The 20,820-nt window shown below is 38.3% G+C and overlaps 2 protein-coding genes across 4 annotated transcripts in view; both read right to left on the reverse strand.

Moving 5' to 3' along the window:
- Positions 1–15,330, reverse strand: part of LOC117826496 (receptor-type tyrosine-protein phosphatase N2-like) — a 231,307-nt gene extending 215,977 nt beyond the window's left edge. Inside the window, exon 1 of the mRNA XM_034702594.1 lies at positions 14,996–15,330. Coding sequence (XP_034558485.1) covers positions 14,996–15,095 — 100 coding nt within the window. The 5' untranslated portion in view covers positions 15,096–15,330. The remainder of the gene's footprint in view (positions 1–14,995) is intronic.
- Positions 15,331–16,959: 1,629 nt separating this feature from the next.
- esyt2a (extended synaptotagmin-like protein 2a) overlaps positions 16,960–20,820 on the reverse strand; it is a 59,967-nt gene continuing 56,106 nt past the window's right edge. For 2 of the 3 annotated variants that reach the window (XM_034703223.1, XM_034703219.1), the window contains 2 exons: positions 20,614–20,663; positions 16,960–20,374 (listed from right to left, as the gene is read on the reverse strand). In XM_034703223.1, coding sequence (XP_034559114.1) covers positions 20,329–20,374; positions 20,614–20,663 — 96 coding nt within the window. In that variant the 3' untranslated portion in view covers positions 16,960–20,328. The remainder of the gene's footprint in view (positions 20,375–20,613; positions 20,664–20,820) is intronic. The other variant, XM_034703222.1, reaches the window with a different exon arrangement.

Consider the following 20,820-nt stretch of genomic DNA (forward strand, 5'->3'; position numbering starts at 1 on the left):
ACGGTACGGTACGGTACAATACGATATGGTACGATACGGTACGGTACAATACGATACGGTACGATATGATATGGTACGATACGGTACGGTACGATACGGTACGGTACGATACGGTACGGTACGATACAATATGGTACAATACGGTACGATACGGTACGGTACGATATGGTACGATATGGTACGGTACAGTTCGGTGAAATACAATACGGTACGATACGATATGGTACGATACGGTACGGTATGGTACGATACCGTACGATACAATACGGTACGATACGATATGGTACGATACGGTACGGTACGATACGGTAAGATACGGTACGGTACAATACGGTACGATACGATATGGTACGATATGGTACGGTACAGTTCGGTGCGATACAATACGGTACGATACGATATGGTACGATACGGTATGGTACGATACGGTAATGTACAATACAATGCGGTACGATACGATATGGTACGATACGGTACGGTATGGTACGATACGGTAATGTACAATACAATACGGTACGATACGATACAGTACGGTACTGTACGATACTGTACGGTACGGTACAATACGATATGGTACGATACGGTACAATACGATACGGTACGATACGATGTGGTACGATACGGTACGGTACAATACGATACGGTACGGTACAATACGATACGGTACGATACGATATGGTACGATACGGTACGATACGGTAAGGTACGATATGGTACGATATGGTACGGTACAGTTCGGTGCGATACAATACGGTACGATACGATATGGTACGATACGGTACGGTATGGTACGATACGGTACGGTACGATACAATACGGTACGATACACTACGGTACTGTACGATACGGTACGGTACGATACAATACGGTACGATACACTACGGTACTGTACGATACGGTACGGTACGGTACAATACGATACGGTACGATACGATATGGTACGATACAATACGATACGGTACGATACGATATGGTACGATACGGTACAGTACGGTACGGTACGATACAATACGGTACGATACAATATGGTACGATACGGTACGATACGGTACGATACAATATGGTACGATACGGTACGGTACGATACAATATGGTACGATACGGTACGGTACGGTACAGTACGGTATGGTACGGTACGATACAATACGGTACGATACAATATGGTACGATACGGTACGGTACGGTACGGTACGATACGGTACGATACGATATGGTACGATACGGTACGGTACGATACAGTATGGTACGATACGGTACGGTACGGTACGGTACGATACGGTACGATACGATATGGTACGATACGGTACGGTACGATACAATACGGTACGATATGATACGGTACGATATGATACGGTACGGTACGATACGGTACGATACAATACGATAAGGTATAATACAATACAGTGCAAAAAAATATGATATGACACACTATTATACAATGCAACATGAGACAATACAATACGAAATGATACACTGCATCATGATTTGTTAGTATACATCACAATATGATATGTCATTACAGACATTATGGTGCTCAAACTGGAGCCACCAAACCCTGGTTAACTGAGCAACAAACCTGCTGTCTGATTTAGATCTTTCTCACTGCTAAATACAATACAATTTAGAATGATGATACATTACAATACATGAGGTTAAGTTACGTTACCTTACGTTACCTTACGCTATTTTACATAACATTACATTACATTGAGTTAAGTTAAGTTACATCACGTCACGTCATGTCATGTCATGCTTTGTTATGTTGTTATGTTACATTACGTTACGTTAGATTACATTATGTTACATTACGTTAAGTTAAGTTATGTCACATTACATTACATTACATTACGTTAGGTTAAATTAAGCTAAGTTAAGTTATGTCATGTTACATTATGTTACATTACGTTAAGTTAAGCCACATTACATTACGTTACATTACATTACACTACGTTAAGTTAAGATATGTCACATTACATTACGTTACTTTACGTTAGGTTAAATTAAGCTAAGTTAAGTAATGTCATGTTACATAATGTTAAGTTACATTACATAACGTCACGTTACATTACAATGGGATACAATATGATATATTATAATACAATAATAGACAGTGATCTTTGGCAGTTGATAAATTGCAACACTATCACAGAGTGACACATCACATAATCTGATTCACTGAATATGCCCTTTAAAGGTAAAGTGCATGATTAATGTTGTTAGTGCCACTGCAGAGAGTCATTTAGTGGTGACGTGTTGAGTCAAACTGAAAGTTAAATCTGTTTGTACACTCTGAGACAGTAGAGAAAATCTGCTTCATCATGCTCACTTTTATAATTACAGCTCTCTCGATTTCTGTCAAAACAACTAAACTAAATGTTGCTTATCTTTGTCTCACTGCACACACTCGTATATGGCTGCTAAGCTATGATTGAATGTTAAGCCCTTGGGAGTTCAGCTGACAGACAATCAATTTTCATAAGGTAAGACATTAAGAGAGAAATTAAGTGCAGCTAAGTTTGTATCCACCCTAAGCCTCTGCCCCTGTCCTTGTTAAGTCATACAAACACACAGGAAAGTGGTCTTCAATCTCGTTTACAACAAACGACTCTTTTCCTTCAGCGTGCAGCTCTCAGCTCCTCACAATGTTATCTCTGTGGGTTTGTTTACATCGCAGCACAGTTGATAAGTTGCGGCCTGAGACTGACAGAAAAGTGAGTGGGCCTTTAAGAGCTTTCTCTGCCTTTGTACTTTTATTTTTAGTTTATCTGAAGGCTGACTCACTCTCAGGTTGTTCCTGAAGCTTATCAGAAAGGGCTTTCCTTGATGGTCTGTGTGTTTTCATTTATATGTGTGTGATTAGAGGACGTGTTTTCTTTCCTGCATTGTGCTTTAAATGATTCCTTTTTATTCAGCTGACAAAAATCCAATCTGTTTTGGCCACGTCTCTTAGAGACATGATCAATCACATTTCATCTGATCATTTAGAAAAACTGAGAGAGGTAACAGATTTGGGAGCTAAAGCAACATTTGATTATTTTCATTTTGTGACAGTCGAGCAGGGAAATCTATCTCTCAATGAGAAGGTGTGTCTGAACAGCTCGGCTAAAATGAACAGTAATCTCTTTTTGTCTTACCCTCCTGCAGCGACAGAACAACCAACTCTATCACCTCCTCCTTCATCCTTTTATCCATCCCCTCTCATCCTCCTCTCTACTTCTACTCCACTGACTGTTCAGAGCTGCGGCATTGATGCATCCATCTGGTTAAATGAAACAGCAGTGCTTTGCATGCAAAGCTCTTTTACTGTAGCTCTCAGATGCTGGCTGCCTGCTGGATTCTTAATTTACCCAAAAATTCAAGAGGCATTTTATGGAGCTACAGTAAATCAATTTCCTTTCTGGTTTTCCATTGAGCTTTTAATTATATGCTGCTGGCATCAGCCTTGAAAACAATATGCACTATTATTCTGCATACAAAATTATAGATGTCACTATCATTGTGTGCATGAAGACACTTTTATTGCAGATCAAACAGAAACAAATATAACTGAATTATTGGCTGTAATCCCTCATTGACTATAGGTAAACTTTCAGTACACAACTATGACAAGAAAAGGCAGCTGTTGGTCTGATATTGGTGGAAACAAGGGTTGCAGAGTGTCTATACTCTTTATTTAAAAATAAATTATGATTTCAATTTTGGGAAGGGGAAATCCAACCAAGAGGGGGAGAGTGCTCTGATCCTTCACATTTCACCCCATCAAGGTAAAAGTCTAATAATTAAAAATATAGCTCAAATAAGAAGAATGTTAGTTTTTAAATGATTAAACTTTGTACCATTGCTAGTAAGCACCAGAATTACTAACCAGTTATACAAATTATTATTCATTTTTCAATATTTTGTATTTTGTTTGGCCCAAAATGCTGGTCAAATGCTGTATCTGCGCTGTAGTACAGCTACCCACCACTAGCTGGGACTGTAGCTCTGGTTAATGGCTACTGTCATAATGCTTTAATGCTCTTCAGCCTGGATGTAAACAAACAGATGACAGATATTAACCTGCAAGGAGGACTGAAGTCTGGTGGTGCTAGCTCTGCTAACTTTAGCCCCAAATAAAGTCAAATAAATAGTGTCCAAGGTTGATTTTTCTGGGATGTCACACTCAAACTTTCCAATAATCAGGACAATAATTCCATGTCTGGATTACCTAAAGACAATAATTATGTATACCTGAAGTCTATTGATATTATTTTGACATTAGTGTCATTATTAACTAGCAAAGGGCTTTACCTAGCTCAATCCTGATATTTAAGACACAGTACTCCTCAAATGCTGAGACAGGGATGAGAGAAGATTTTTTAACTGGATGAGCTGCTTTGTTGGGTTGTTCCAAAGTAGAGGCTTTGTTTTGCAGAAAGGGTAAAACCTGTATCGCATCTGACACAAATCAATTTGACAATTCAATGGGGAAAAAACCAGGGCTGAACGATTTTGGAAAATAATTTAATTGCGATTATTTTCCTTAATATTGCAATTGTGATTTAATATGCGATTACTTTTTCAAGGTCCTCTTCATGTATTTTTCAACAAACACAAGCAATAAATCAATCTGTATTATAATAAACAATATCAGATTGAATTGTTCTTTCTCATAGTTTAGGCCTATGTTAAGATAAAGGCAAATGAAGCATGAATTAATATGAAAGAAGGTTTATTTATCTACTTGAATTACAGTTGTAAACTTACTTAATACTTTGACTTGCAGTCTTGTAAGTGTTCACCACAACTAATTAACAAAATTCTGCCAAACAAGTGTTTTAAGTTTAAAGCATGTTTGGATGTGAATCAGCTGACTGAAGGTGTTGCGCACAGCGGAGACGCTCAGCTGGCGGCTGCGGCTGAGTGACAGGTCTCTTTTTTTTCTCTGCCACCAGACTGATTCTGACCCGGCTGCGCTCCTGGCTGACACTTGACCACGTAAACATTCTAATTTTACTGAATAAGAACCAGTAGACAGAAAACTGAACACTGTGAGTCTGAAATATGATTCTGTTCAGTGGTCCTGTTGCAGTAAATCCTCGTTGTCTGGGTCTTCACTGACTCTGCGCCTGCAGAGATTATTTATAAGCCTGCTCCACATGTTGATATTCAGCGTGAATATGATGATTACTTTGTACGCCTCAATATGATCAGTTCTTCTGTTGAGGCCATTTTTAAAGATGTCAACAACAAAACAACAAATCAAAACTGAGCTTGGCTGAAGTTGTTTTCTTCGTCCCCCTCTCGCACGTGTCTCGTTTTTCGGAGATTTTTGGCCGTCGGCAAACCGGCTGAAAGGTTCAATACGGACACCTACTGACTGCATGTCACGTAAGGTTGCGTCTGTGTACGCAAAACTTTTTTTTTTTTTTTTTAATCGCAGCCTTTGCGATTTGATAATTGCATTCTATTACATCGCCATGTTGGTTTGAATTCGATTAATCGTTCAGCCCTAGAAAAAACCGTCCTCATCCAGATCATTATCAGTATGTGTTCAGAGAGCAGAGATGCTGACAGCTCATCTTCACAATTAGACGCAAAGTGCACAAAGCTGCAGAACTTTCTGGGTGTGAAATGGATTTAAAGACAGAGCAGTTTGCGGGGTCAACTGATGAACAATTATTGGTGCAATTATTGGCCGTGATCCATTCTTCGTAAATTCACTCCCCAGACTTGTCTTTGTCTTTCCCTACTGGCTATAAACAAGCATGTAGGTTTAAGGCCCCTCTGCTTTGGCTTCACATCTCACATCTAAAGGCTATGTCAACTTCTTATTAACAGTCAATGAAAAGTCCATTCATAAACTGATCAATTCTCAGTTAAAGACAAAAATCCAAACTGTTAATATCGGCTAAAGTCCGGGAGCTTTTCTTCGAGAGAGTGCGCAGGAAGCACGGTATACCCCTGCAGGTCTAACAGGCACATTTCGCTGAGATAAATGTTCAGAGCAGATGTGTTTCCACCTGCACTGAGAGAAGAAACCCAAACACAGCAGGAGATATCAATCAACCCAGCCTGAAACGGCAGCCTGCAGCAGGCGACAGAAGAGAAGACGGATCTGAGAGTGACTGACTTTTTTTTCTACCACTCCGTCAGTTTCTTCGCTCTAGAAACACTGCCCAATACTGATCCATTTATTGATTCTTGTCTAGTCAATGCACTTAAATTACCTATAAAGTAAAGACCAACAAATGAGGCACTGGTTCATCCCAGCTGGTCTTCACCACAGGATGGTGTCAAGGTTTATAATCACCATCTGCTTTTCTCTGAATACTAAATAATCCTCGGCTCATCACTGGGATTCTCTCACAACAGGAACATTAAGGAACACCCCCTCTGCTCTTTGAATGGTTTCTGTTTTCACAGCTAAACACGTGAAAGGGTTTTGTGTTTATCAAATCTGATCTGCAAAAATGTATCTTTGGATATTTATTTATACTGTAAACAAATTAGCCAAGATCTAGTACCAACATCAAAGCTCTCCCGTGCTCAATGACAACTGAAAAAACAACAAAATCAAGAAAGTATTTAGCACATTTTTTACTGTAAAAAAATCATGTAAGAGTCGAGAAAAGGGATGAATTCACAGCTTTTCAAATCTTTGTGAGGGTTTTGGTAAAAAGCTGAAATAAACTATGTATTTTTCTGCAAAAATACGAAAAAAATGTATGAATACATTGCTGCAGACAAAAGTCAAATTTGAAATTCTTATTTTCAATCATAAATCCCTTTTCATAAACAACTTTATAAAAACACAGTGGCAGCTACATTATAAACCATAACCATTATAGCAAAGGCAACATGTCTCCAATAAAGGGCACAGCATCATGTTTTCTCCACTGACAGGTGTCCTGGAATACACTTGTTTACACCTGTTTAAGAGGACACTTATTTTTGTAAGAGCACCCTACAGGACAGTTCATTATGTTTTCCCTACTGGAACAATGGAACTGGACACTATTTTAAGTTGTCTGTACTGGACTGGTACCATAAAGGACATTACATTTTCTCCACTACAATGGTGCCATTCAGGACACTCAATAAGGTTTACATGACAAAATGAGTACCCAAAATGACTTTTATTGTGTTTAATTTTGACAAGCTTAAATTGGCTTATTTAGTCTAAAAAGCCTGGGAAAAGAAAACAAGATAGTCTCTTTAAGTAGTGTGCATTTTTATATTTATTTTTATTTTATTCTGTTTAAATCTTCTTTCTCCGTTTCTCTACAATTAATGAACATACCATGTCGTCTGACCCTTTCTGGACTGCATGAATCATGGTGTCTTTTAAGCCCACACAGGCTGGGCATAAGATAATATGTATGACAACAATAATAAAATGAAATCTTTAAACTTCAATCTGTGTGTTTTTCCCAATGGAAGAGCAGCCCAGACAACAGTTGATTGAGTTTTCTCCTCTGGAGGGGTTTCTTGACAGTAATTAAATGTTCTTTCTTCTTGAAAGGCGCACCAAAGGACATATTTATAAAGTGTACTCCAAAGAAATAGTACACTAGGCGATCCCTCTCTCTTAAGAGACCTCAATGACGTTTGCTATGTTTCCCCAACTGGAAGAGATGCCTAGATAGGTGGTATTTTCTCCACTCAAGGCCACTATTGTACATGTTCTGGACTAGAAGGGCACCCTAAAAGAGACTTTGTTACTTTTTCTTCACTAAAAGGGTATCACAGTGGATGCTTGATAAGGTTTTCACCACTTAAATACTTTTATTATGTTTTTATATATATGTTTTTGCTCTTGTAAGAGCAGCCTTGATGACATTTGAGTAAGTTTTCTCCACTGGAAGGGAAACACAGATACTTTTTTACATTTGCTGCATTGGTGGGGGCTGCTTTCACAGGGATAAAACACGTTTTCTCCACTAAATAAGCACAATGAAGGACACTTCATCAGGTTTACTCCTCTAGGAACACAATACTTTATCTCTTTCAGAGTACTAATTATGTTTTCTCCACTGGTAGAGCACTAAAAGAGGACACTATGTTACATTTTCTGTAACAACAACTGAGATAACCGTTATAAGCTTTCTCTTTCTGATGACGTCAAACTGCTCACGTCATACTAAGTGCATTACATATTAAATTTCACCTCTTGAAACAGAGACCAAAGGACAGCAGAGGGAAAAAAAATAACATTTTGGGATGACATAACAGTTCTGATCCACCTGGCTCTGTCCCTGTCCACCTGTATTACAACACAGTTACAGTAATCGTCCTTAGCAGCTCTGCAGCTCTGCAGCTCTGCCCCAAGCCAACCAACCAATCATCATGAATAAAATGTTAATGGGTGTTTCCATAACTACGGTCGCACAAGGCAAACCAGCAGTGACCTTCTCCCAGTCCAGGTTAATGATTAGGAGACCTGAGCTGAACACAGCGCATTGCACAAATCCCAGGAGAGAAAATTTCACTTTACAAAGACAACACACGGAGAAGAGGACAATAAATGTAAATCACAGTGAGGAAAAACGGCAGCTGATGAGACCACACAGAGAGACAAAAGATAATAAAGAGCGGCTCATCATGAGGAAATGGTATTTAGAAATATGCCTGTAATGTCTGTCAGAGGCAAACTGAATCACAATACTGCAATTACAGCTTAATGTACTCATTAGTCCACACAATGTCAGGATGCAACCTCAATTTTAAATCTGACGGTTGAGAAATAAACACAAGATAGAAGTTCAAGTCAATGTACCTGAATGAATATTTCAAAGATATACCATTATGAAACTTCTAAATTGGACATTTCAGTACAAAACTAAAGAGAATAGTAAACTCAAAAATTATATCATTAGTTGAATATGAAATTATAACAATCATTATATACCAACACAATTTATGATAACCTACAACTATTAAATTACTTTAATCAGGAAAAATAATCCATATTTTGTCTGGGGTCAAAATGTTGCATGTTTGGGGATTTCTTGCTCCTTGGTTTTTATGTCATTATAAATTGAATGCAGAAATATATATGCAGACAAGAGGAGAAAAAAGAGAAGAAAAAGAAGAAAAAAGAAGAAAAAAAAAAAAAAAAAAAAGAAAAAAAAGAAAGAAAAAAAAAAAAAAAAAATTGAATGCCAGACAAATTGATGAAATATAAAGACATAACCTTCTGCTCTGGGAAACATTCATAGGAATGTTTCCTTGTTTTCTGACATCCTAATGGTTGTTCAATTTATGAGAAACATTGTTTTTGACAGATTTAACAGTTCCATATAATGGTATTTTCAGCTTTTCACACCATGGCCAAACGTCTTTTCACACGGTTTTGAATTCAGTTGCAAAAACAAAATCAAAAACTCAGCCACTGTGGAGGATCTGCATCCTCTCAGTTTCTAACCTCTTTATCTGCACAGTAATCTGAGTAGGCAGGGCTGCTATGATAATGAGGCGCAGTGCTGATTGTGTGTCTAAATGTTGTCTGAGGGTGCAGAAGGATGCAGAGGTGGAAAAACACCACAACAAACATGGCAACTGTTCCAGGAGAACCAGCGCCAGTACACCACACATACAGTCCAGAACCAGACACCAAACAGGAAGAGGCAACTTATAACTCTGGTGTTATTCCATCTTTCTTGTCTTGCCTTGTAACATAATGTGGTCGGCCCTTGCTGAGACAGTCCGAAGTTAAGCCAATGACACATACAAACAAATTATCATTAGCAGCCATAGCTGGCTAATTGTCACAAATGAAAGCAATGACTGTCTTCTTTGGTCCTCTGGTGTTATGACAGATTAGAGACATTTGTGTTGGTTTTTGCCACCAACAACAGAACAGCTGGCGTATCTGGTTCTAACCTTTGACATCTTGAGTTTGCAAAACCAACTTAGGGGACTATTACACCATGTAGAACTGATTGAAATAAAGTAACTCCAGTTGTCAAGTTAATTAAGCAGCATATAAAGTGAAGATTTCCATTTGAAAGGTAGATGATGAAAAGAAGAAAGTCTCTTCAAGTCTTAAAACCTAAAATAAAAGACAAGGCAGAAAAAAAAGTAATCCAATCGGTGTTTTGGTTTGGCGGTGTTCCCAGCAAGCTAGAGCTCCCACTTCATCACCCAGCACTGATAGAATAATCCAGCGTAAAAGCTTAAGGTGTGCCGGACAGGGACATCTGAAACACTCAGTTTTTCTCACTTTCCTCTTTCTTTAAACTTTGATTTTCCTCTTCCTGAAACTGCCATAAAAAGTAACAAGATCAACCCTGATCAGGAACAATCTACTTAACCGAAGATGGCACATGAAGTAAACACTATACAGATGATGGTAATGTATATACAGCGGTGTTGAAGGACTGATTAATGGAAAAGGAAATGTCACAGACTCTGACAAGAACGAGAGAGAAAATCTCAATCAGGTCCTGTTTCCCTTGTTTTACCATCAGTTGAAATGTTCATTCTGATATGAGTGATAGCAGCTAAGTTGGCACATTTTTAGAAGTGTCCAGTTTAATGTGCTGAAAACTTGACTCTGATTAATCATCAACAGCAAAAGCGACACCAAGGACAATCTGATTACACACATCATATCAGATCAATCCACGGAAAAAATCTGTGAGAAAATCTCTCAGAAATCTCGGTGTTACTTTTGATCATGGATTGCTTTTTGACCAACATATTAAATCTATAACCAGTTCATGTTTCTTCCACCTAAGAAACAGCTAAAATTAAAGCCATCGTCTCACACAGAGTTAGAAATGCTTGTTCACGCATTTATTTCCTCACAGCTCCACTAATGCAATTCTCTCTTCACCAGCCTCAATAAAGCTGCTCTTCACCAACTACAATTAATTCAAAATGCTGCGCAAGACTGTAAACCAGGTCCAGTAAAGCATCCCATATCACTCCCATCCTATTCTCCTTACATTGGCTGCCAACCAAATTCATAATACAGTTTAAGATCCTCATATTAACATACAAAGCAATCCATAGTGCACCCTCTTACATCTCCGACCTGCTCCACCCTTACATCCCCAGTAGACCCCTCAGATCCTCAGACCAGGGTCTACTTGCTGTGCCTTGTGTCAGGCTAAAAACTAAAGGTGACTGTGTCTTTGAGCTTGTGGTTCCAACTCTGTGGAACAGTCTTCGGCCCCAAATGCACTGTGCTATTTCCACAGAGACTTTTAAAAATCACCCTAACCCTCCTGTTATGTTCGTTTCTCTGAAACAGCAATAATGTTCCTGGGTCCACTTGACCCGAGGCATATTTAATTATCCAAAAGTGTCAGAACCCAAAACAATCCCCAATATTTAAAAAAAAAATCTCATTATTAACTCCATTACTAACCATTTAAATTAATATTTAGTGAAATGGTGTTTTTTAATTCTCACAGATCATGGTTCAAGGAGGATAACTCACTCATTTTTCATGTGTGTGTTCATGATTGGGGTGAAATATGTCACACAGTAGCAAAGAAAAAATGAGTATTTGACACTTCTGACCCCTTTTAGCCTCCACTTTGACTTCCGGGTCAAGTTGACCCACGCACAGTATCTACGAAATATAAACATATAGGGGAGGTTGCAATTATGTTAAACGAACCATTTTTATTTTATATGTTGATTACGCTAATTAAGCCAAGCAGAAGAAGTTTTGCACCAAAAAATACTTTTAACATTTTTTTATTGTATTTTTAACTTTGAAATGGGCCAATCTGACCCGAAACATAACAGGAGGGTTAAGACACACTTGTTTGATATGGCTTTTGACCATCTTTTGTAATTTGATGTTATTTTGACTGCTTACAGTATTGTCTTATTTATTACACATTGTATTGTCTTGTTGATACTGATTCTCTGTGAAGCACTTTGTGACTCTGCTCTGTGAAAGGTGCTACACTAAATAAAATTCACTAACTTACTTACTTACTAAAGTTGTCCAGCAAAGTGCACTTCTGCCACAAACACAAGTTTTCATTAGCATAACAAATTGGTAAACATTGTAGCAAAACCCTTTTACCCTGTCAGGATTCTTAGTGCATAACCACCTGCTCACCATACATTTGCCCTCACGTTATAACAGCTTATTTCACTCATTTCAAGAAGGCTCCAGAGTTAAGCATTACTATAAACGCAGTTCAAACAATGAGTGTAAGGATTTGTTGAGATAGAACCCCTCCACTTCATGTCCTGCTCACCCTGTTAGGTTTCCAATCTGCTGTAACAACCTGCTCACTGTGCATTTGTATCCCTTACATAGATAATAGGAACACCATAAGTGACATCTGCAATGGTTTTCCTGGGAGGCCACTGATGGTTTCCAAGAATAACTGTGTAAATGAAGACTGAGCACAGCAGCTTTCATGCTCTCTGTTGTCTTGCTATCGTCTCCTCAGCTGTCCTGTGGCTGCCATACTCTCTGTATGCTGGTTATGTAATCTGAAGGAGAAAGGAGGAGGAGGAGGGTCTGCACACAAACACAAACACACACACACACACACACACACACACACACACACTCACACTTACACACTCACACACCTCCCTCTCAGCCTCTCAGCACCAGCTTCTTCCCGCTCCTCCCCCTCCTCCTCCTCCTCCTCCTCTTCTCACCATCTTCTACAACACATCTCTGCATCAGTCATCCTGCAGACTCTGGATCTCAAACCAGAGGGGCAATATTAGATATTAGCTAAATATAGACTCCTGCATGAGAGAATTGATTGTCTTCAGTCACACACACTCACACACACACACACGAATACACACACTTCTTTATTTCAGATCAATAGCTGACTGTTAGGAACATAGAGCTAGAAATTGGAGAGTGTGCGGTGCCCTAATTCATCACTTCTTTGTATTGATATTTTCATTTATGGTTGTTGCTTATTCTTTTTTTTGAGCAATTTTTCTTGAGCAATTTTTCTCACCCATTAACAATTTTTATTTTATCTAAAACTTGGTGACCTTGTAAAACATTAGGTATTTCCCTTCTGCAATGATTTACAATATTTTCAATTTATTAAATATATTAAACTTTTGCTTATTAGATTATCTTTTATTATCTGTCAATTAATTTAATTCTTATTAAAGCTGTCAAACAACTCATTTTAAAAATCTGGATTAATCACAGAATTTCAATAATTAATTGCAATTTATCACATTTTTAATAACATTTAAAATGCTACATTTTTGCAAACAAAACCATCTTTAAAGCAGTCTTAACAATATAATTATCTTACCATTTTTTTTTTAAACAACACTGTTTCATATTCAGAAATGTGCAGGAGTGTACAAAATGTGTAATCAGTGTCAATCCAGTGTGCAGTTGTTCTGAGATAACTCTGATTACTCACTGACGTCCAGTGATTCCTGGTTAATGTAACAGCATTTGCACTTTTCAGGAGTTCCAGTCTAGTTTCTTTCTCTGTGGCTGTTTTTGACAACGCCTACTATACTAGCAGTACGTACTGATTTGGCCAGAATCCAGCATGCCGACAAGAACAAAATCTGCAGTATGCAAAAACTACCCGGATGTCGGGTAGCGGACCAGTCTGCCTCGCTTACTATTTCCCACAATGCACAGCTAACATTACGCTTCCTCTTTTTTCCATATATGACGGGTGCACTTTGTTTTTAGTTGCTGTGAAAATTATTAAATTCCATATAAACCACTTCTTAACTTTTTAAATCATAAGTGTTGCTGAAGAAGCAGTTTTGCTATCAGCAAAACTGGAAATCCAGCGGCGCCTGACCAAGCATACTGTAGAACAGAACCAACAGAACAATCATACTACATACTACCTTCAAACGCAGTATGCAGTATGTAGTACGTAGTATGTAGTATGCAGTACTGGTGGTAGTACTCATAGGTAGTATGTAGCAGGCGTTTTAGAGAACAGCCCATGTCTTTGATATAAGTTTCATCCACAGGTCTGTGTTGATTCACACACTCCAATCTAGATCTCTGCTGGCTTAAGTGATGCGGTTGTCTGCTAACATCAGTGTGACAAGCTGCACCTGTATGTTTAACTCATAGGCGATACCTCAAACTCAAAGTATGTCAGTGATATTTTGATATCATTTGACAAAAAGTGCACATTACTTTTTATTTGTCAACCCAGGGAGGTTTTTAAAGTGAGATGTTCTGTTCATTCTGGCCAATACTCACATCAGAATTAATGATAACAATGCTGACATACCTAACTCTAATTATTCCTTTGATTCAAATACATAATTCTACTGCAAATAGTTTGAACACAGTAAGAAACATTAGCCTCTTTCGGACTTCAGGAGCTCTGTATGTTTATTAAATATCCAACTTTTTAAATCATAAATGTATCCATTAACTTTTATTTTATTTCACTTAAGAATATGCTTTTCATTATATTTGGTGTACCAAATACTCATATTGGATATGTCCTTATGTATTTTCTATTGTAATAATCTCCTTTTTTATTATTTGATATTATTTATTCAATTTAATATACTGTTGTGTTTTATACATTCATATTGTAAACACATTTCATGCATTGTGTATTTTTTTGCATTTTCTTGTATTTAATGTATCACTAAACTATTGTAAAGATATTTTTCTAAGTTTAAAAATAGTCCAGACTCTCAGATGTAGGCCCTCTCAGGCTAATTGTCCTGTATTATTAGCTCCAGCCTGCAGTTTGTTGATGAACACGGGCTCAGGTGTGACTCCACGCTGCTCCTCTCCTGTTTCTCTGATATGTATGTTTGCATTTATATGTTTGGTGGCTCTTTCAGCTGTTACAGGCTCACACTGTTTGTTTTTCCTCGGCTCAGGTGAAGCTGCAGTAATCCAGCCTGCCGGTTCAATGTTGACACAGATCAGTTTCAGAAATAGTCTCCTGCAAAATGGCTCTGAGGACTGAGGAGGTCTCTGCAGCTCCGGAAACGATTACGCGCAGCTCCGGTTGCATTATCCTAAAAATAAATAATCAACCTTTTCTTTACTCACCGAATCTCCTGTCGGCAGAGGCGGAAGAGCAGCTCAGGGAAGCGAGGAGGAGGAGGAGGAGGAGGAGGTGGTGGTGGAAGGAAAAAGGCAAAACATCCATGTCTCTTCTTGGTTTTTCCTCTAAAGAGTTAAAATGCCATTTTCTCCAGCGAGGTTTGGTGCGTCTTCAGTCCCGCTCAGAGTGACTCCTCCGCGGCAAGAGGAGCAGAGGAGAGCCGGGAGACGCGGACGGTGGATGGATGTTGGAGGAAGAGGAGAGTGGATGCAGGGCGTTTCTGCTGCTGCTGCTGCTGCTGCTGCTGGAGGCTCGAGCTCTCACAGCGTCAAGCGTAAGTAGATGGACGTTGTATTTCCGGTGAGGAATTTCAAAATAATTGTCTTAAATTTCAGTAAATTGAACCGATTCAGCAGTAGATTACACAAAATCAATCAAAAAGTTTACTGAAATAAAAAATGTCTACAGATACACAAAGTGTCACAAACCTGATGCTATTGTTGCCGGCCTGGGCCTGCTCCTTTAAAGCTGCTGTTGGTAGGAATGGTGTAAAAAACGTTACTTTATTTCTGCTGGATTTGGAGAAAAGGTCATAGTGCCAATCAGTACTCATCGGTAAGTGGAGTAATTTGAGACTATTGCGAAATCTCTGCGTTTTCCAATGCCTTTGTATCAAACAATGTTATTATTCCCCTCGTTCCCGTTATGATGGACCAATCAGAGCTAATCTCCAATCCTCTGTCCTGATTGGTTAAGGGGTGGCCCCTACTACGTCCTCCGATTGGTTATGAGTCCGGCACTATCATGACTGCACACGTGTGTGCTCTGTGTTGCGGGGCTAAGAGGAAATCTGGTTGGTCCCTCTCTCTGAAAAGATGTTTACTCTGTGACTACCAACAGCAGCTTTAAGTGCGGTGGCTAATGGGTAATGTAGTAGACAGGTAGAAGAAGAAGTGTGGAAAGGTGTACACGTTCTCACAACCTGTCTGGACTGCTAGTTAGCAGCACAAAACAAGCCAAAACAGTAGTCTCGTTTACTATGGTATACGCCATGGAGCTGCAAAGGCAACATTATGCTAGTGCTTAAGCCAACCAATAGACTAACAGGTACTAAATATGAAACATATCTTATAAAACTTATTTTACAAAATATGAATCTTGTGGTGTCCCATTGTTGTTGTCTTTTTTTCCTCACAAAATTTGCTCTCCATGTGACAAGAAATGTTAAAAAATGTTCATTTACATTTGTTGGATGATTTGTCATTAAAGCTCCTCTGAGGTGTTTTTTTTTTATCTTGTTATGTAATAGTCTGAATTTGATAATAAAGCCTATTTATGACCTACAAAAGCAAACCTCAATATAAGTGAGAAGATATTTGTTATTATGTCATTATTTTGAAATTGCTGCTGCAGGGTAGGTGTCAAGTGAAGTGATAAGCTTAAAGCTGCCAATAAAGCATGCATGAGTAAAATGTCTCTGTGATATAATAGTATGTAATCATTCTATTTTTTTACAGTGAGCGTTACCCTTTATTAGCAATACTTTTTTTCCCTTACACCATGCCTCATCCTTGTCAACTCTTATTTTGAAGGTACAATTGTCAACATCCGCTCTCAATCTTTTTAAACAGACTTGACGGATTCAGGGGTTCTTCTCTCTGATTCAGCACTACTGCTGCTTTCAGGTGCTGTAGGAAACCATTCCGCCTGCGTGTAGAAAGCAGGTGAATAAAGACGCTGAAGACTGATGAGATAGAAAACTTGTCTTTCAGTGAGGAAACAGAACCTTCAAGGATACAGGGACAATGTTGTATTAGTGCCTCTTTATGACCTTTAACAGTAAACAAGACCATCAGCCACAACATGTTCATTTCTAAGTACCTCAAACTTCTGAACACCTTCAATGCAGCTGCTGAAATGTGTTTTTAAAAGCCTTTGTTGTGATGAATAAAAGAATCAGCAGACTTGGCAGTGCTGTACAGCTTCATGCTGCTATTAGCCAGCTAAAGCTCTTTTATTTCTTTTAAAAGACATTTAGGAGACATTCTGAAACATGGGAAACGGTTGTTGCATTTTCAAAGTATTTTTTTATACATGTTATTATCTCTGGGTCGAGTGAATTTTAAGGCACAAGATAAATTAAGAAGAAGACAAACCGCCTTTCAGACTCTGGACAGAGTCCACACTGAACAGAGGCGGCGCTCTAAAATCTTCATGTTTTACAGATGAATGTTTTTGTTTCTGACAAAATAAAAACACGCAAGACAAAGAGGGCGACAGCTGGAAAAACACAAATAAAAAACATTAAAAGACATAAAATGCAGAATTTACATACACGTGTGTACAATACTCTCATGATGGGATACATAAACACAAGGCAAAAGTCTAACCTCAACACATCACTGCTGCTCTTTGGCTTGGTATACCGCATAGAATAACGTTTGCATTTACAAAGTATGTATGATATCAATAATATGCTTTCTGGTGACTGATATTGATCCTCGTGTGAGTGCTGTAAAGTCAAAGCAGTGTGTGATATGAGATGTGAAAAATAAGTGAAAATACTCAGAACAATAAAAAACAGAAAAATGTAATTTTCAACACTTGTCTGTATCTTATGGAAGCTTGTAGATACATGTCCAATTAGGGCTTCCGTAGCATCTTGCTTTAGATTGTACATATATTATAAATTCATATACTTTGAATTTACAAAAAATAAGACACAAAATTGTGTTTAAAATGACACTACATAACAAGTTAAGACTAATGTTGATTTATAAACACAACGTGAGAAACGTAGAATGATTGTAGTGGAGTTTTTTCTGTGATATAAACCTCACTGAGACAGCAACAAACAGCCTGCAGTGAGTGCCTGGAAACAATACATACAAATTAAAGGCCCTTCAGACAAAATGCACAACTTGTTGGTGAAGAAAATGTCACTATTTTATCTTTCCTTAAGCCACCATTTGTAGAAAGTTTCTGCGGTAAAAGCACCTTCTGAATGATGAAATCTGAAGCTCTCATCCCATGAACCTGAATGTTTGAGCAGGTGTGTAAACCTTTAATACTCAAATAAGAGTGAATACTGAGCATGTCTCAAAGAACAGCAGAGAGCGAGGCCACGCAAACCAAATGAAGCTGTCCTAATAAAGGCCTGATTAGAAAAAAGAAGCGATGAAGGTTGTAAAAATGTTCTATACTTGGATATTTTTTGACACTACCTGCTTTAAAACCATACAATCTGTATTATTTTTATATTGGATAATATCAGAAAGTACTGAAGCTTTTGAAAAAGACAGATCTACAGAAATGGTTTCAACCCAAAGCTGCTGGAAAGAGAGAGAGAGCAGCGTTGGTCGAGTTAGATAGAAATAAAGTTGAGAGAGCGAGACCGCTAATTAAAACAATGCAGGGAAACATAAAGACATTTGTTAATAGCCTGTCAAATGTTGCTCTCTGTTCAAAGACTCTCTGAGTGGTAATAAAAAAAACCAACCTAAGCTACTCAGATGTTGATGCCCAGGAGTTTATGGTGCTGTGGTATCAATACTGTTCCATTTTTACTATCATCATATCCAAAATGTGGAAGATATTTAAAGCAGGAAGCGTTAAATGTTGTGGCAGTGGATTATTGTCAACTGAGAAAGCGTAAAACAAGGAATTAATGGATACAAAACAAACTCCTGTGTCATTGAAAAGGGAATATAAATGATCGTCTAAATGTAACAATATAGAAATGGTCCAAGTTTTCAACATTGTATTGGCGGGTAGAAATGTCCTGCAGTGACAGTTCAGTTTGGTCGTCACTGCAGCATTTCCTAATATGACCACAAGAGGGTGCAAGACTGAGTAAATGTAAACTTCTACAAACAGTTGCTTTAAATACATGGAGAAAAGATGGCCAGTAATATCATCACCTTACTTAACAACAGCCCACTTTGAAGCAGGAACTACTTCAAATGAATTGTTCAACATTTGGGGGGGGGGGGTATGCTTGTTATCTTTCACAATATATAACTAGATAATAAGACTGACAATAGCATGTTAAATATAGAGCCTGCAATGGGTTGAATCCAAGTGGCAACCTCTGGTGTTGAAAAGTGGAGCCAATGTGGAAGTGCCAAAAAATGCAGTTCCTCAAGTGTCCACTAGAGGTTTGCTCCAGAAGCCGAGGAATCCCCATAAGGACCCATGTTAAAATGGAGATTTTTACAGCCAGATTAAACATGTTGACAGCTTTGTACAAAAACAGTTATGGTCTCTACAGCTCATTTCTTTATTCGTACAGGTGCAGGAGGGTGGATTTTCTCACCTTAGGGCAGAGTCAGGCTAGCTTCATTAATGCTTAGCTAAACTAACCCTGTACTTGCAGTAGCTCCATATTTAACTGACTGTCATAAGTGATCTTATCATCGCTCTGATTTATTACGTTTTTTCGTTATTTTCTTGATAAATCTCATACATTTAAGGTAAAATGTATTCCCTTCAACAGACATTTTGATAGTTAACAGATAAAGGCCAAGTTGAAATTGTAACTTAAATTAAAGATGATCCCCGTACATTTAAAAAACACAGATGTGCAAATATTCAGTTAAAGGTAACGCTCCACAATGGTCTTAATCCAGCATAATAACAGGAGTATTAACAGAAAGAGTTAAAAAAAAAAGAATAGTTGCATAACATGTAACACAATATTGGCGCACTTACAGTTCCTCTCTCTCGGTTAACCCACACGCACGTTATTACAGTGGAATAAAGCCGAGTGCAGATGTGTTACCAAAACCCTGGAGGGTGGAAAAATTAAATACTAGTCGTCTCTTTGGTGGCATCGTTCCCCGCGACCACCTGCCTGCTCTGCTTTGGAAACTCTATCCAGAATGTTACGCTTTAGAAAATAAAATTATAAACAATCATTTGGCCAGGTAAGAGACTACACCTCGCTCCTACTTCTACAACACACCACCTGTTTTGTCCAGCTTCTCTGCATTTATGTACAAACTTCTACATCGTCAGTCATCGCCAAAAATCAGGCAGGACAATGCTGCATCAGCGAAAAAATAGATTGCTCTACGACTGTTATATTATATGGAATATACACTTCCACAGCAGTACATTATAATATATCTTTCTACATGTTGTGTACTCCCTTTAGTCCACCAGCCGTTCACTTCTTAAAGGGGAGGTTTGCCTTGCGACTGATGTGATTAAATGAATGTAAAAGCTGCTTTTTTTTTGTACACAGATACAAATAAAGAACTTAAAAAGCCACACTGTGGACTCGGGTGGAAGTGTATAAAGTAGATGGTGATTTGATGATGATAATGATGATGATTGTCTATAGTTGGTGAGGCCTCGACTGGCCGTCTTCACTCAGCTCATACCTGCAGGAGGAGAAATAACATTTTAATTTGGACACACTTTTTGAACAGAACATGAAATTAAACACACGCCCAAACGTCTCAGTTCAAAAATATTACACTGCTTTGGCTATGAGAATTTTCTAAGACAGACTTTCACTATAAAATAAGTAATTTAAAATGCAAAGATTATTTTTTTAACTGCAGATATCTAGAGTACACATCAGTAGAAAGATAGGAGAATGTGGATGTGGAACACCTACCATTGTGTCCAACCCTTAGTGATGTCCTCGTGGCTCAAATCCACCAGCACCTGATGAGGAGAGGCAACACACTTAGCTTTAGTGCCCTTAAAATAACTGAATTTGAATGGATACAAAGCGTCAAATCCTGAATATGAATCTCTAGGTTTGGGGTGGAAATGTTTAAACTGTGTTCCTCTGTGAGGACCTCCATTGCATTCAGCAACG

Source organism: Notolabrus celidotus, chromosome 15 (genome assembly GCF_009762535.1).
Source record: "Notolabrus celidotus isolate fNotCel1 chromosome 15, fNotCel1.pri, whole genome shotgun sequence".
Taxonomy (NCBI): Eukaryota; Metazoa; Chordata; class Actinopteri; order Labriformes; family Labridae; genus Notolabrus; species Notolabrus celidotus.